This window comes from Trachypithecus francoisi, unplaced genomic scaffold (genome assembly GCF_009764315.1).
Source record: "Trachypithecus francoisi isolate TF-2019V2 unplaced genomic scaffold, Tfra_2.0 Contig00025, whole genome shotgun sequence".
Taxonomy (NCBI): Eukaryota; Metazoa; Chordata; class Mammalia; order Primates; family Cercopithecidae; genus Trachypithecus; species Trachypithecus francoisi.
Window position 1 is genome coordinate 700,708 of NW_022680462.1, and position 16,172 is coordinate 716,879.

The 16,172-nt window shown below is 38.3% G+C and overlaps 1 protein-coding gene across 35 annotated transcripts in view; it reads right to left on the bottom strand.

Annotated features, from left to right (window-relative positions):
* Nucleotides 1–16,172, bottom strand: part of CREM (cAMP responsive element modulator) — a 94,780-nt gene that overhangs the window by 25,971 nt on the left and 52,637 nt on the right. For 18 of the 35 annotated variants that reach the window (XM_033190944.1, XM_033186513.1, XM_033185654.1 and 15 more), the window contains 2 exons: nucleotides 6,299–6,396; nucleotides 6,009–6,151 (listed from right to left, as the gene is read on the bottom strand). The exons of 3 other annotated variants lie outside the window; for them this stretch is intronic. In XM_033190944.1, coding sequence (XP_033046835.1) covers nucleotides 6,009–6,054 — 46 coding nt within the window. In that variant the 5' untranslated portion in view covers nucleotides 6,055–6,151; nucleotides 6,299–6,396. 14 more of the 35 variants (XM_033188646.1, XM_033181280.1, XM_033180424.1 and 11 more) reach the window with 10 other exon arrangements.

Here is a 16,172-nt window from a genome sequence, read left to right on the forward strand (position 1 = left end):
AGGTATGGTTTCAAATTCCAATCATAGAACCTAGTTTTTCAACACCAATGTAACTATCAAGCTTTTAGATCAAGTCAATCTGAGGTGAGAGTAGCTCCCTCAGGGGTAAGAACCCCTAAACAGGTAGATAACAAAGATCTTTACTTTCTTTTTTCTCTTCTTTCTTTTTGATTTACTCATTTCCTTTTTTCTTTCAGTAATGTTTCCCCATAGTTTGATCAAAAAACTTTGTTTTCACAATATGAATATCAAGAATCTGCTTCTCATTTTATTTTCTGGTGAGGTCATATTAATTAGATGTGGAAAACAAAAGCTAAACAAACACACACACACCCCTCACACACTGGCCCTAGTGAGAAAACATTTCTACTGATTAAGTCAGGCATGTTTAGCCTCATTTTCATTTTTTATACCAAAGGTGCTCTTGATTTTGTTGTTATCAAATGACAGAGGACCTTCCCATTGAAAATGTTCTCTCTCATCTGACAAGAAACAAGATTTCCCAATGCCTCAGGATCCTGGAAATAGGTTTTATGTGGGCCTGTCTGTATTCAGAGATTTGAGGAGAAAATTGTTTAGGTTTCAAAATATTCAAGGATGGCATAACATGTGCTTTCAATAAACACAAATCAAGAGAGTGAGAAAAAATGATGAAATTAACTGAATGAATTTAGACATATCTTCTATTTTAGCTATTTATTTATTTATTTAAGAGATGGGGGTCTTGCTATGTTGCCCAGGCTGGTCTTAAACTCCTAGACTCAAGCAATCCTTCTGCCTCGGCCTTCTGAGTAGCTGGGACTACAGGCACAAACCACTAAGCCTGGTGATGTTATATACTTCTTATTTATTTATTTATTCATTTATTTTGAGATGGAGTTTCACTCTTCTCACCCAGGATGAAGTACAATGGTGTGATCTCGGCTCACTGCTACCTCCACCTGCTGGGTTTGAGTGATTCTCCTGCCTCAGCCTACCGAGTAGCTGGGATTACAAGTGTGCGCCACCACACCCAGCTAATTTTGTATTTTTAGTAGAGACAGGGTTTCACTATGTTGGTCAGGCTGGACTCGAACGCCTGACCTCAGGTGATCCGCCCACCTTGGCCTCCCAAAGTGCTGGGATTACAGACGTGAACCATCACGCCCAGCCCATGTTATATACTTCTAAACCTAAACTTATACACATGAGCTAATTAAAATACATAAACATGTAAATGTTTATATTTAAAACCACTCTTGTTCCAAATTGCAATGCAAAGATTCATAAATGAAATCTCACTGCATTAACTTTAAAAAGAGCAGTAAACAGACCTTTGTTCCAATGAATTCTCAGGTTTAAATTCAGAGTGACCATAAGAGAGTACCTATGAGTACCTGTACCTTAAAAGCCAAGAGGTGCATATAGCAGAAAGAAGACTAAATCATGCTTTAACAAGAATAGCAACACCAAAGTTTAAAAGCCAGAGTTACATTAAGTAGTGCCTTAAACATTTTTGAAAGTTGCCCTAAAGAAATGTAAACGTCACTATTAAGAACTGCAACTGGATTAACTTTCAAATGTGTAAGCCTATCATGTTCCAATTCCCTTTATGAAGAAGTTGAATTGGTGTTTATTCGTGAGCCTCCTGAGAAATCTGAATTCTTATAAGCAATCCACAAAGTTCACATTTTTCTTTTCATAATGGTGCAGTTTAGATCGACCCACTTACCTTTCGTGTATAAGAATTCCAGAAAGAGGAGTTAATAGAGACTCTAATAAGATTCCTAGTAAAATACAGTAGGCACAAGCAGAAACAAGGGTCATTTACGGGGAAAAAAAATTGAAGTCTTGGGTGATAGTCTTTAATTGGTACAGGAAGAAGCTGGGTATAGTAGGGGGGGGATTTAAGTAACCTTTGTTTCAAGAGAAAATTTAATGAATTAGGAAGCTTCAAACATTTTAGTTTCCTCAGTTGCTTTTATAAATTCATTCATTTACTGCATATCTTAACCGTCTTATGCAGCAAGTAACATTCTTTGTTCATTCTAAGGCTCTCTCTCCTGCCATGTCTCAGGTATATGCTCCTGAGATAAAAGACTTTCTTTGACCAGCATCGCTCAACTGTTATGCAACACACCTATCACTGAGATCTGTACTTCCAGCGAGGATTCTGCAGGTAGAGCTCACTTACTTGGTGTTGTAATAATGGATCCCTGTCTATTTTATGCTAGTTTTCCTATTCCCCAGGGAGTAGCCTATTCCAACTTTCACTTCTTAGTTTTTGTGATAATAGTAAGTTAATATAATAAGGCCAACTTCTGCCAAGTATCTTTCAACTATGAAAAATGTAACTGCTTGTATATGGGAAAACTTGAATATACTTTATTTCTTCAACTTTGATACACATTTAGTTCTTTTAAACACCAGCTAATTCATTATTTCAAATTAAAAACAACTAATAAAATACTAATCTTGGAAAAAAAGAAAAGCAAAGTTTGGGAGAAAGCCATCCATGGATAAAGCTGAAGAATTAAACCTAAAAAATATTTTTTTTTTTTTTGAGACGGAGTCTCGCTCTGTCGCCCAGGCTGGAGTGCAGTGGCCGGATCTCAGCTCACTGTAAGCTCTGCCTCCCGGATTCAGGCCATTCTCCTGCCTCAGCCTCCCGAGTAGCTGGGACTACGGGCGCCTGCCACCTCGCCCGGCTAGGTTTTGCATTTTTTTAGTAGAGACGGAGTTTCACCGTTTTGGCCAGGATGGTCTCGATCTCCTGACCTCATGATCCGCCCGTCTCGGCCTCCCAAAGTGCTGGGATTACAGGCTTGAGCCACCGCGCCCAGCCTAAAAAAATTTTTATAATAAAAGGTTATGAAAGAGCATTAAAAAAACCATTTACAGCTGAAAGGGAAGGAAAAAAATTGGAAAATCTCCAGAAATTCTAGTAAAATAAATTCCTCTATTCTAAAAACCAAAGGACACTGGCAATTGTTTCCATTTCTAGACATTCTGCTACAACAGTAAAGCATTAATATCTGCTAAGTTAGTTCTATAAGAAATAAGATCAATAAAAATGGATGTTGTGTATGTAAGTATATGTTTACCCTCCAATTAAACGTCTTCTAAAAAGTTTGAATATTGTTAGTATTCACTTATCAAAGAATTATCTACATAAATGTCACTAAATGTCCCCAAAATGCATTTTTAACAAAGGAAATTCACATTGTGTGAACCAATAAATGGCAATTTTTACCTGCAGACTATACACACAGAACTATAAATTCTTATCAAAATAATTTCTAGGATCATACTGTATAGGCTCAAATTAAGAAATCAAAGTAAGAAATAGTCCATGACTTCTTCTGTGGCAAATACACAGATGTGTTTTTTTGTTTGTTTGTTGTTTTGAGAGAGAGTCTCACTCCACTGCCCAGGCTGGACAGTGCAGTGGTGCAATCATAACTCACTGCAGCCTCAAACTCCTGGGCTCAGGCAATCCTCCCACCTCAGCCTCCAGAGTAGCTGGGATGAGCGCATACCACCACGCCCTGCTAATTTTTAAAATTCTTTTGTAGAGACAGGGTCTCACTCTATTGCCCAGACTGGTCTCAAAGTCCTGGCCTCAAGCAACCCTCATGCCTAGACCTCCCAAAGTGCTGGCATTACAGGTGGGAGCCATCACACCTGGCCTAAGATCTAATTTCTAAAGATGCAGTTTTCTATTCTCAACCAGAATTCCTGACTCCGCTTCTCTCATCCCCCTACAGACACACAGAGTAAGGTTTAATGCCAGTCCCCTGCTGTGAGCAGGCACCAAGGACACAGGGAATGAAGCCACTGAGGCTGGTTGGAGGGAAAGTTCAATGAACATGAATGAGACAATGGTACATCTAACTTAATTTCTCTGTTTCATGCCAATAGTAGCATGCCTTTTTCCCCCTACTTTTACCCGTTATCTCCTTTGTCTTCACAGGAACCCCAGAGTTTGGCAATTTAGTATTATTCCCACTTCAAAGACTAAAACCTGAGATATGAATTTAATAAAGCTTCTTGCTCTGATCACTGAGTTTGCAAATGGCACAAAGATGGTTCCTTCCCCACATCCTCTCCAGCTTCAACCCCAAACGTTTTCATAATTTCAAATTTTCAGCTAATAATCTAGACAAGTTAACCCTACAGCATCTGCTTCCCTATCAACTTGTAAAGGAATCACTGTTTCTATCAGAAGTCCTAAGTAGCATTAGGACATGCCAGAGAAATGTTACGACGACAGCATCTTAGTGGTCCCCAACACTTTGAGAAGTCTTAGTGTCATTTCAGCAGTCACTTCCAACCTTTTCCCTGTCATGACACAAACAGAACATGATGATATGTGTACAGCCCACTGGGGTGAGCAGATGGAGCTGCTCAAGGCCAGGGCTGACCAGCCAGGAGGCACCAGCAGCTTCTGCCCAGCCCCTCTGGGGACAGAGGCACGAGGCACTCAGCACTCTCATAACCTGCGTGTTGTGCTGCAGAGGCTCACCAGCAGGCCTTGCACATTAGCATACTCAATGAGTTTTATAGTTCTAAAACCCACCAGAGATTCCCAGTGTGCCAGACAAAAGAGCTGTAAACAAAAGAAGTAATAAAAAAGTGACAATGTAAACCTCAAGGTCTATTTCTTACAGATGATGGGGAGTTTTCTTTTGCTAACACTGACTTTGGACAAGTCTACTGGGTGCCCTGCAGAAGGTGTGAATATATTACATCCCGGATCTACTAGGTATCATGGTAGGAGTTTCCCTCAATTACCAACAGAGAATGTATTTAATAGTTTACTACTGCAAATCTACCAATGCTACAAGAAAAACTCTAAAAAGCTCCAAAAAAAAAAAATGACTATATAAAGTCTTCTCATATATTAAAAATTATAGCTTGTTTTAGTAGCCAGGACTTAAATTAAGACTTGAGATTTTTTTTCCTTGGTATTGCTACTTTTTAAAGGAAAAACAAAGAATATATCTAAAATCTCCATACCTTAATTGGATAAACACATTATTTAATATCACATATATTCCAGTACCTAAGTAGCTCTTTTTAAAGTCAGAAAACTAAAATCATGAGTCTCTTCAACAACATGACTGCTGTCAATATATTCAGTCAATTACTTTGAAGGCCTAGGGTAGCAGACTTTACAAAACTCACTTTACTTCATATGATAATTACATGGGAAACTGATTTGGACAATTTCCGTGGACAATTTATACTCCAGAAAGGATAGGAATATCACATTATTCCAGTACCTAAGTGGCTAGCTTAGGATACGTGATATCCCTATCCTTTCTCCTCCTTTTTCTTTTCTTTCTAGCTCTTGGTTTTTACTATTTTTATGTATCAAACATTTTTCATTTGGGAAAAAACTAGTGCTTTAATCAGAGGTAAAAGCACAGAATTAACAGTCCATTAAAATGCACAAGACTGAATGTGAATGTATCTGTTTATTTAGAACTTTTGGTGTGTAAAATTTCAAATAAAATTATCTATCCAATTGCTTCAGTTTAAAAACTTAAATCATTTTTCCATTCTCTTTTAGGAAAAACTGTAGCACAAATTAACAGAGAGTAGTAAAACATTGAAAACATACTTTAGAAAACTCTTAGATTAGTAAGTATAGCATGTAATTGTGGGTAACAAAAGCCAACAAGAATGAAATACAGACATTTATGTTTGCATGCATCATAAAGACAACAAAAACAATGTTTTACTAGAGATTAATATAAACATGTAAGTAGGAAAAATCCTCCCTTTATTTTTACTCCAAATTTTTCTTATATATTCAGCAGTTAAAATTTTTACTTTTCAAAATTATATGATAGCTGTCAATACAAATATCTCACTTTTTAACATATACTTTCATTCTATGATACAGTTTAGGTATTGATGCACTTAAAAATGGAACAATTTAATGCCAAAACCTGAGTTGCTTCAATATAACTAGAGAAGACTTAAAGCTAGCACTGTATCATATCGAATTGCAGCATACATACTGTATTGCCCCGTGCTAGTCTGATATATGCTAGTTGGTACTGCCATGGTAGCAATGTTAGGCGGTGTTCCTTCTTCCTCTGATTTTTCTTCTTCAATCTTGGGAACACCAGGCACATCAGAGGACAGTTCATTCAGTATTTTCCTAAAATATAATTTAACAATGTAAGTCACGAAGATACATGAATGACTCTTAAAACAGAAAAGCTATAAAGGAAGAACTGATTTGATGAATAAGTATTCTACCATTTTGGAAAAAGTATCTTTACAGTAGGAAACTTGGTTAACTTACCTATAAGAGGGTCTTCGTGAAAGGATTTCTCTACGTTTATGAGAATCAATTACACCTTCTGATTCTGCAGATTCATGTGTCTCTGCAATTGTTGCTACCTATAATACAAGATTTTCTGAAATGTATCATAAAATATATGTTCTTTTCCCTCATTCAAAAAATTAAGGCTAAGAGTCTGCGTGTGCAGCACTGAGCCAGGCACTGTGGAAGCAACCGAACAATACAACACAGTGAATCTGCACTAAAGGAGTCTGGCTCAAGAAAGGAAGCGCAGACACAAACATTTCAGTTATAAAACAAATGTGTGTGGAAAGGAATGATACGGGTACTATATACTAAGAAATACAAGGGAAAGAGCAGTTGGGATGTCAAATGAGGCATTGCAGCAAAGAACAAAATGTAAAATACCCAAGACCTAAGCTCTCAACCTGAAAGTGCTCCTATGGATCCAGGAGGGAGCCAGCGAGGGGCCAAGGCAGAAGAGAGCTCCTGGATCACACTGCTGTCTCCACTCTCTCACAGCTGGCACTGGCGTGAGCTGGGTCTTCACATTAGCCATCAGATAGGACCAAGACAGAATACTCGAGTAGATAAGCAAGTCAGTAAGCAAGCCTGGGTAAAATTAGGATTTCTATTACAAGGAGTAAGTTAGGGTTTGGTGGTGGTAGGTGTTGAAGATCCAAATAAAGAATTTCTCCTTAAGAGAAAGATCAGAGTTTTAAGCATGATTTCATTTTTCAAGTCGAGTAATAATATAGTGATATGATTATTAAAGAAGTCAGAAAATAAAACAATGAATCTCTTCAACAACATGACCGCTTTCGATATATTCAGTCAATTATTAATACTTTGAGGGCCTAGGGTAGCAGAGTTTACAAAACTCACTTCATATTGTAAGTACATGGGAAACTGATTTGGATAAAATCAAAAGAGCTTATTAAAATATCAACAATGCACGCAAGAATATATACTTCCCAAAGTACATGGAGGTGTATATTCACCTTCACATATGACTCTGCATCTTTGCTCATGAACGCCCCACACATAAGCACACACATTCAATCAACAGAACTTACTGAAAAAAATGTTGTTGCCTCAGATAATCATATATCACCACCAAATATTAAGTATTTATCACTTTACACCGGGCTCTCACACATCTGTCATAGAATCATAACAACTCCCTTAGGTGAGGTAGGCTATTAATTTATCTATTTTAGAAAAGGTGAAAATTAAAGTTCATGCAGAGGGATTACATATTCTAGGACAAGATCCACTGGCACCTCTTTCTACAAGGACAATTAAATCATTCACTTAACAAAATCCAAACAAAGCCTACTGAATATAAGAGAATACTTTCTTTCAGCTGGGTGCTCTGGCTCACACCTGTAATCCAGCATTTTGGAAGACTGAGGCAAGAGGATCACTTGAGGCCAGGGGCTCAACACCAACCTGGGTAACATACTGAGAATTCTGTCTCTATTAAATAATAAAAATAATAGACAATACTTTCTTCCAATACCAGCCAGGTTAAAACTAAGGAGAAATATGTGGACCCCAATAAAAGGCATAAAACAAAGAAGAGGTTGGAAAGACTTTCTTGTTTTATAAATTAGTGTCAGAAAGAGTTAGAAACTCTTGGAATCAGGGGCCATCACAGGAAAAAAAGATAATGATGAGAATTATTCTTACACTTTTGGGCAATACAGGAGAAGATACCCATGCCACAAAGATAATCAAGCTTTTAACATATGTGAATTTGTCACGTCAGGTATCTTGTTGCCACTCTCATCGTTCTCCTGTGATAAACTACTTGAACACGCGGGAAAGGACTACACTATGTATATGTGTCTCCCTTTTCCTCACAGATTTTTTTTTTTATCAATTAGGTTCAGATAATTTCAGCATTTAAAGGATAATAACTGACCTTAAAAAGGAACAGAAATAAATTCAGTAATTAAGATGCATACTTTAAAAAAAATGCATACTTAATAATTTACATCTATTGATGGAAAAAATGTTTTACCTTCAAGAAATGTTAAGGGTAAAATACATCTCTAGATCTCAACCACAATAATAATTATATCTACAAAAGCCAAGGTTTAATCTGAGAGGGATACATCAATAAAATCATCTTACTAAGAATTATGTATACTGAATTTTAAATAAATTTGTATCTACCTACTAAGGTGATTATTCATGAAAACAGCATCAGTACTATAATCTTTATATTACTGTGTTTATCAGACATCTTCTCTGAAGAACCCTCAAAATATTTTTCAGCACCCTTGGGGAGCACCGCTAAATAAATCTGAGTTTGAACATAGAACAACAATGTGAAGAAGACATGAACTGCTCATCTGCAATTACTCAGTCCCCAAATTAAGAGCTGACAACAAAGCTGCAGCTTTGAAGTGAAACCTACGTACCTAGCAGGACACAGAGCGCCTTATGCAAGGAAAACAGATTCCTCCAAATATCTAATAAAAAGATTTGCGCATAAAAGCTTCATAAAGAAAAATGATAAACGAATTAGTGAAAGAGGAAAAAAGTGGCTCAAGAAAGTAAAAGACAAACCATCCAGGAAGGAAGTTAAGCTGAACAGTGTGTATTTGTAGTGACTGAATAACCGATGGCTGTGGTGTCTGAATTACTCCCTGGACATGTATAGTATGGCCCGAAGGTAACTGCACTAGAATTACAGCTGGGGAGCCTCTTCCGGTGCCTGATCCAGCTACAGAAACCTGCCAAAACAATCACCATCGAGGATTAAAGTTGGATCTTTTTTGTTATTGTTTTTGCTTATTTTTAAGTAATACCACTCACTAATATGGCTGCCCTACTTCTCTTTATCCTGCTCCTGAGAAATGACAAACCAGCTAGGATACTTACCATCGGGAGGTGGTTACTGTCCTGGAACAGTCATTTTCTGATGTGACAGATATTAAGGAACACATGCTCCTTATCACTTTTGGTGCCCATCCTTCGGTGGCTAAGAATGTTCCAAGCACGAAGTTCTAAAGCAGTTAAACTACCTCACTACCACCTCACGACTACTAAAAGTGAAGCCTTTCTTAGGCCAACATATAAACTATCCTCTCTAACTTCTTCAGAGAAATTGGAGATAGAACTTAAATACGGTTAATTTTTTTTTTTTTTTTTTGAGACGGAGTCTCGCTCTGCCGCCCAGGCTGGAGTGCAGTGGCATGATCTTGGTTCCCTGCAAGCTCTGTCTCCTGGGTTCAAGCCATTATCCTGCCTCAGCCTCCTGAGTAGCTGGGACTACAGGCGCCCAACACCATGCTGGGCTGATTTTTTTATTTTTAGTAGAGACAGGGTTTCACCGTGTTAGCCAGGATGGTCTCAATCTCCTGACCTTGTTATCTGCCCGCCTTGGTCTCCCAAAGTGCTGGGATTACAGGCATGAGCCACCACGCCTGGCCAGTGCATTATTTTTATTAAATCAGTGACATATGATAGTCTAGTGTTACTCTAGATGTAAGCTGATGCTTTGTTTCTAGACTGATAAAAATCACAGTCACTGTTATGCCCTTATAACCACGAAAAAGGCATAGGCCGAAGAAATTCCAGGACCTTTCAAGCCCCTGGTGTCTCTGACCCAGAGAAAGCTCATGCCTTCAAGGCTGGTGAGGCCTCTGGACACTTTTCCTCTCCCTAGCTCAAGCATCCCGAGAGGCCAGAACTATCACTTAGCTTTGGGTAGAGATCAGTACAACAGCCATCTCCTCACTACTTCCCTGAGTTCCTTCAACAGAGATCCCTACTAGAAAGCACGATACTACCACTCCTCTAGACTCAAAACCTGCCAGATTTTCCAATTAGTAAACAACTCTGTCCTATAGGCCAGCATAATTTCAGAAACTTTGACTCATTTTACTAAGATTCACTATTCATTATGACTTACTCAAGAGTCAAAGACCTTGGAAATAAGTCACCAGTGTCTATCATGTGCGGTAGTAGAACCACAGGATCTAAAACAATTTTTCAAGGAAGATTTTGTGTGTGACTTCACTTTGAGGAACACCAATGATTTCCAACTTATATTAATACCTGAAAAGAATTACTAAAAACTGGGTTTATAACAAATAACTAAGATTTATTTACAACATCATTCCCTTGGAAAACAAACTTCTCTGGCAATCCAAAAGTTAAAACACGTTTTATCCGTGTAAGAGAACCTAGGTGTTGAGCATTGTACTAGGTACACTAGTAGAAAGTAGAATAAAACTAGCACCTAAGAAACAATGGCATGCAGAATAGTATAGAACTAATTGCTCCACTTTAGAGGCCTTGAATATCATAGGAGTACATAATAGAAAGATCAGTATGGGCCCAAACAGTAAGTGAGGGCTTTGTGTAGGTGCCAGAGCATGAGTGAAGGCTTGATCTAAACCTAGATAACAGTTGGACAGACAGTGAGAAACCAGGACAGAGGCAACCAATACGTAGCCTACAGGGAAAATTCAGCTCACCTACCCCCAGAGTATTATCGTCCAGTTTAGATTCCGGGGAAAAGAAAACATCATCCCATTATGGAACCAGTAGATTTAACAACTACAAGTTTTAAAACATTGGATTTATTCTACAAATGTTTCCAGCACAAAAGGCAACTCTGTATGAATTATAAAAAGGCAACCACCTCTATGGTGACTAACTCCCAAAAGATAACTCTTTCTTCTCACAACTAATTCTCAAATATTTTAGTCTCAGGGCATCTTTACACTCTTAAAAATTACTGATGACCTCAAAGAGCTTTTGTTTCTGTGATTTATATTCAGTAGAGGGCTAGTAAAAACACTTAATAACTAGATCTTAAGGAGGAGGAACACTGACTTGTGGTGTTTGCTCATTTCTGTGATGTAAATACTCCTACTATGGCTGATTTCAAGCTGCCAATGGATGACATTGAACACAAAGCCGAATAAAGATTATACAATTGGTTTTCACTGGTACAAGCCAGCTGTGCACACCACTGGTTATATCTGTTGATATTTAACATATTGGAAATTAAAACAGAAATTTAAAAAATACTTGGTAACTCATTTTAAAATAATAAATATATGCTACCATAAATAACATTTTATGAAAAATGATTATATTTTCAAAAAAATGAGAAAAGTAGCACTGTTTTACATTTTTACAAATTATTTTAAGGTCAGATTTAACTGAAGACAGCTAGATTCTCATATCTACTTCTACACTGAATCTGATGCAATATGTTGCTTTAGTTGGCATGTGAAGAAAATCTGGGCCTCACACAGACTCATGTTAGAAAAAGGGAGGAATATTATAATAGCTGCTGTAGAAAATCATGGATATTCCTCATCGATATACCAAAACTTGACAACTGGTTGTCTCTTAAGGGTTAATTGCAACGTACAATCTGAGACTGTATCAGTTACATTAAAATCCATGGATCTGTCTTATACTTTGGATGAATCTTTTACCCACCTAAGATTTTGTAACATCCTGAAGTATTCATTTGGAAAATACTGGCTCACTGAGTTCAGGAGATCTTCCAAATGTGGACGCATTTCATGACACACTATTATAAATCACATTTCATTAAAGTATAACCAGTTTGATCAGAAAACTATGAATATTGTCAAGCTCACAATGGCAGATGCAGATTTTCCAAAATTCAAAGTTTTGCCTTAAAAGCTTGTGACAATAAACACCATGAGTTGTTTCCCTTGAACTGACAAGCTCACTTCATTTGTTTTTGAGGAAATGTCTTCAAGTTTGAATAGCCATCATTTGGCAATTAGTCATTCTTTTGGAGAAAATGATGTTCTGTGGAAAAACAGGCAGCTAATTCATCTTGGCACTCAAATAACACACGTGCTTTTCCTCAAGAACACCATGGGTCTTCAGGATGCAGCAGGGGTGCTTTCTGCAGCTGTCCCACTTCAGGACACAGAATATCAAAACAGCATGTACTCAGAGTCAGGGTTTAACGCAATGGTAATTTTTACTGCCTCATCAAAGGTATTCTTAAGTAAAATTGACTTAAAAAAAAAAAACTGCAAGTGGATAGCAGTAAAGAATATAGTGAATACTAATACAGTTTGTGTCACTGACTTAAGGTACCAACAATTTACCACTCCCCCCCCACCATTGTTTTTGCACCATCAGTGCAGATATCAAAACAGAGAAAAAGAAAAATAACATCTTAGCATTACTGTAAAAATGGTTTTGACCTAGCAAGCCTCATGAAAGTGTCTGAGAGTCACCCCCAGGGTTCTGCACACCATACTTTGAAAACAGTTATTCCACTCTAATCTAGCCCCTACCATCCTGGCTTTCAGCTTAAAGAACTGCTCAGACAGGCTGAGATTTCAGGTCCAATAGAGCAGCAGAGACAAACATATCCAGTAACCCTGACAAAGCCTGTATGTCAGAGACTGGCAAAATAGAAATTATACTTTATAATTACATAAAACAAAAGAAAAAAAAATAACACAAAGAGAAGACTTCATTGACCAGCTTCTATCCCATCAGTTCAGGAAATTGGGACATGATCTTTATTGCCAGATTCCCGACTGAGCTCTCTGGAGGACACAGTGCTCCACCACCACTTCTACCACCCACCATCATGTGCAGGGACAATCCACAGGTAAGTAAGGAGGTTAGAGTGACTTGATTTTCCTCTCTGTTCCTTTCCTTTTTAAAAAATGCAGTCACATAGCCGGGTGGTGGAAATTTCTGAAGATACCACATTTTCTCAAATCAAAATAATTTTCTTTTTAGAATTAAGGAGCTCCCAAAGATACCTTGTCAGATACCCAATGGCTCTCAAAGTTTTACTCTTTTTTCCAAATACATAGAATAAGGTATCTGAAGACAATGAACTTGAAACTATAGGGGGAAACCCAGGGGTCCTACAAGTATTCTCACAAACTAGACCTATGGGTTGAGATGGCAGGTGGTGTCCACATTCACTTTTTGTGGGGAAATGCCCAGCTTCAAAGAAATCAGATTATTCTGGAGAACAGAAAAACAATTCAACAAAGATTCATGGGCGTCTGATAGGCATAAATCATCCTTTACATTGCTTTAATCATCTTTCAAGTACAACTCTCAGAATTTTAATTAAACAATAGCTCTATCAAAAATGGCTAAGTCCTCACGCCTGTAATCCCAGCACTTCAGGAGGCCGAGGCAGGAGGATCACCTGAGGTCAGGAGTTCAAGACCAGCCTGACCAATATGGTGAAACCCCCTCTACTAAAAATACAAAAATCAGCCAGGTGTGGTTGTGCGCACCTGTAATCCCAGCTACTTGGGAGGCTGAGGCATGAGAATTTCTTGAACCCATGAGAATTTCTTGAACTCAGTTGCAGTGAGCTGAGATCATGCCCGCACTCCAGCCTGGATGACAGAGCAAGACTCTGTCTCCAAAAAAAAAAAAAAAAAAAAAAAAAAGGCTTGGTTCAGAATACCTGATACAGAAAAATAACTTGTACCTGGTAACATAAACCATATTCCGACAATTCTGGAGATGGGTTATACCGATTCTGTAACTACAAGGAAACTTCTATATGTCCAAACTCTAGGCAGACCAAAAGCTCATGAGACAATTTTTTCATTAAACTGCTAAAATAAAGGCTGAGACCCTGCACAAATGACACACCTGTAGGTAGAATTCAAATGTCTCCTTTTAAAAAAGAAAACCCTTAGATCTGGAGAATTATCATTCTACATTCTCACTGGTTTGGCCAAAACTTATAAGCAAGAGTGTCAAGCTTACAATGATACTGGTAGAGTTAATAGGTTAAACTCCACCATTATTATTCATCAAAAAAATTCACATGGCTTCCTACCCTTAACATCTAAGCACTATTATTATACTGAGTACATGGCTGCCTGTGAAGTAGGGTATGGTACACAGATGGCATGAAGGGAAGTAGGGCAGTGAAAGATCCAATAACATGCATGGTATCCCCAGAGACGAAATAGGTAAATAAAGAAGCATCTTTTTTGATTTGTGCAAGGTGATGGATTCAGTTTTAGGGAGCCTAAGCCACTAAAATGGCAGGGCAACAGCAGGACCACCAGGTGGAAATGTTCCACAGGCAAGGAGAATTAGGGGACTGGTTATTGGATTACAGCCCAGATAAGAAATAAACATCTGAGGCTGGGTGCAGTGGCACACGCCTGTAATTCCAACACTTTGGGAGGCCAAGGCAGGCAGATCGATTGAGGTTAGGAGTTCAAGACCAGCCTGGCCAACATGGTGAAGCCCCATCTCTACTAAAAATACAAAAATTATCCAGGTGTGGTAGCATGCGCCTGTAATCCCAGCAACTGGGGAGGCTGAGGCATGAGAATTGCTTGAACCTGGAAGGTGGAAGTTGCAGTGAGCTGAGATCACACCACTGCACTTCAGCCTTGGCGACAGAGCGAGAGTCTGTCTCAAAAAAAAAAAAAAAAAAGAAGAAGAAGAAGAAGAAGAAGATGAAGGAGGAGGCTGGGCATGGTGGCACACGCCTGTAATCCCAGCACTTTGGGAGGCTGAGGTGGACGGATCACTTGAGGTCAGGAGTTCAAGACCAGCCTGGCTAACATGGTGAAACCCCGTCTCTACCAAAAATATAAAAATTAGCCAGGTGTGGTGGCACATGCCTATAATCTCAGCTACTTGGGAGGCTAAGGCAGGAGAATCACTTGAACCCAGGAAGCAGAGGTTGTGGTGTGCCGAGATCGTGCCATTGCACTACAGCCTGGGTAACGGAGTGAGACTCAGTCTCAAAAAAAAAAAAAGAAGAAGAAGATCCTTGTAATATAAACAAGGAAGAATCTACAAAGTATTATAATTACTTTATTCATAAGTAGGGTTCTAAAGAAGCCCTGGAAACAGAAAGGAATTAAAGTCTTTCCTAAAAGACACACAAGGAGACAAACCAAAGTTTGCTTGAATTAAAATATGCATATCACAGGCAGAAATAGAGAAATCTTTCTTATAAACATCAAAAAACACATCATATTTATGAATTAACCCTTCTATTTGCTAAATATCTATTGGGAGCTTGTCGTGGGCTATTCTAGACAGTGGGAATACAGCAGTGAATGAGAATAAGTCGCTGCTCTCCCAGATCAGAAGACAGAAATAGGTGAGGAAATAATTTGGGTGGTGCTCCATTCTTAAAAGAATAGTAAAGCAGAATAACGGATTTGAGAGTAACAAAGCAGGGGCTGGGGGTGGTGTGGGAAGAGGCTATTTGTTGTAGATAATTTCTCAGAGGAGGGAATGTTTGCACAAAAAGCCTAAATGAAGAGAAGGAAAAAGTGATACCAAGATCTATGAATAATTTATCACATTCTAATAACCAAGTAGGCCACTGCTCAAAAAACTAAAACATAAAATGGATGGCTATTTTATATTTCACAATTTTTACCCCTCTTTTCATGAGGCTTTAAAAGTGGGTAGAAGGTACTTATAGCAGACATCATTTACCTTTTCTTCCACATCCCTTGAAGAATAATCCTCTTCTATAGGACGCCTGAAACATAGATTATGCTGATGCCACCACATCCACCGAAAATCCCACTATAAACAGTACTTAATCTGAAGAAATAAGGTAAGATGATGCAATTGACAGCCTTACTTGGCTTTGCAATTAAAAAAAAAAAAAAAACCCCTAACAATGACACTTATAACTGGGAAAACCTCACAGTGTTGTAACACAGCATTTGATTAGCACCTAGTGGACTAGCTCTGACCCGTAGCTAGGTTCCCTCAAGATGGGGTTTATGATGTCATAGTATAGCTGCACACGTCACAGAGCTACTAGACCTGCATTCAAGACAATTAATTAAGGATTTTAAAATGTGAATTCACAATATAGCAGACT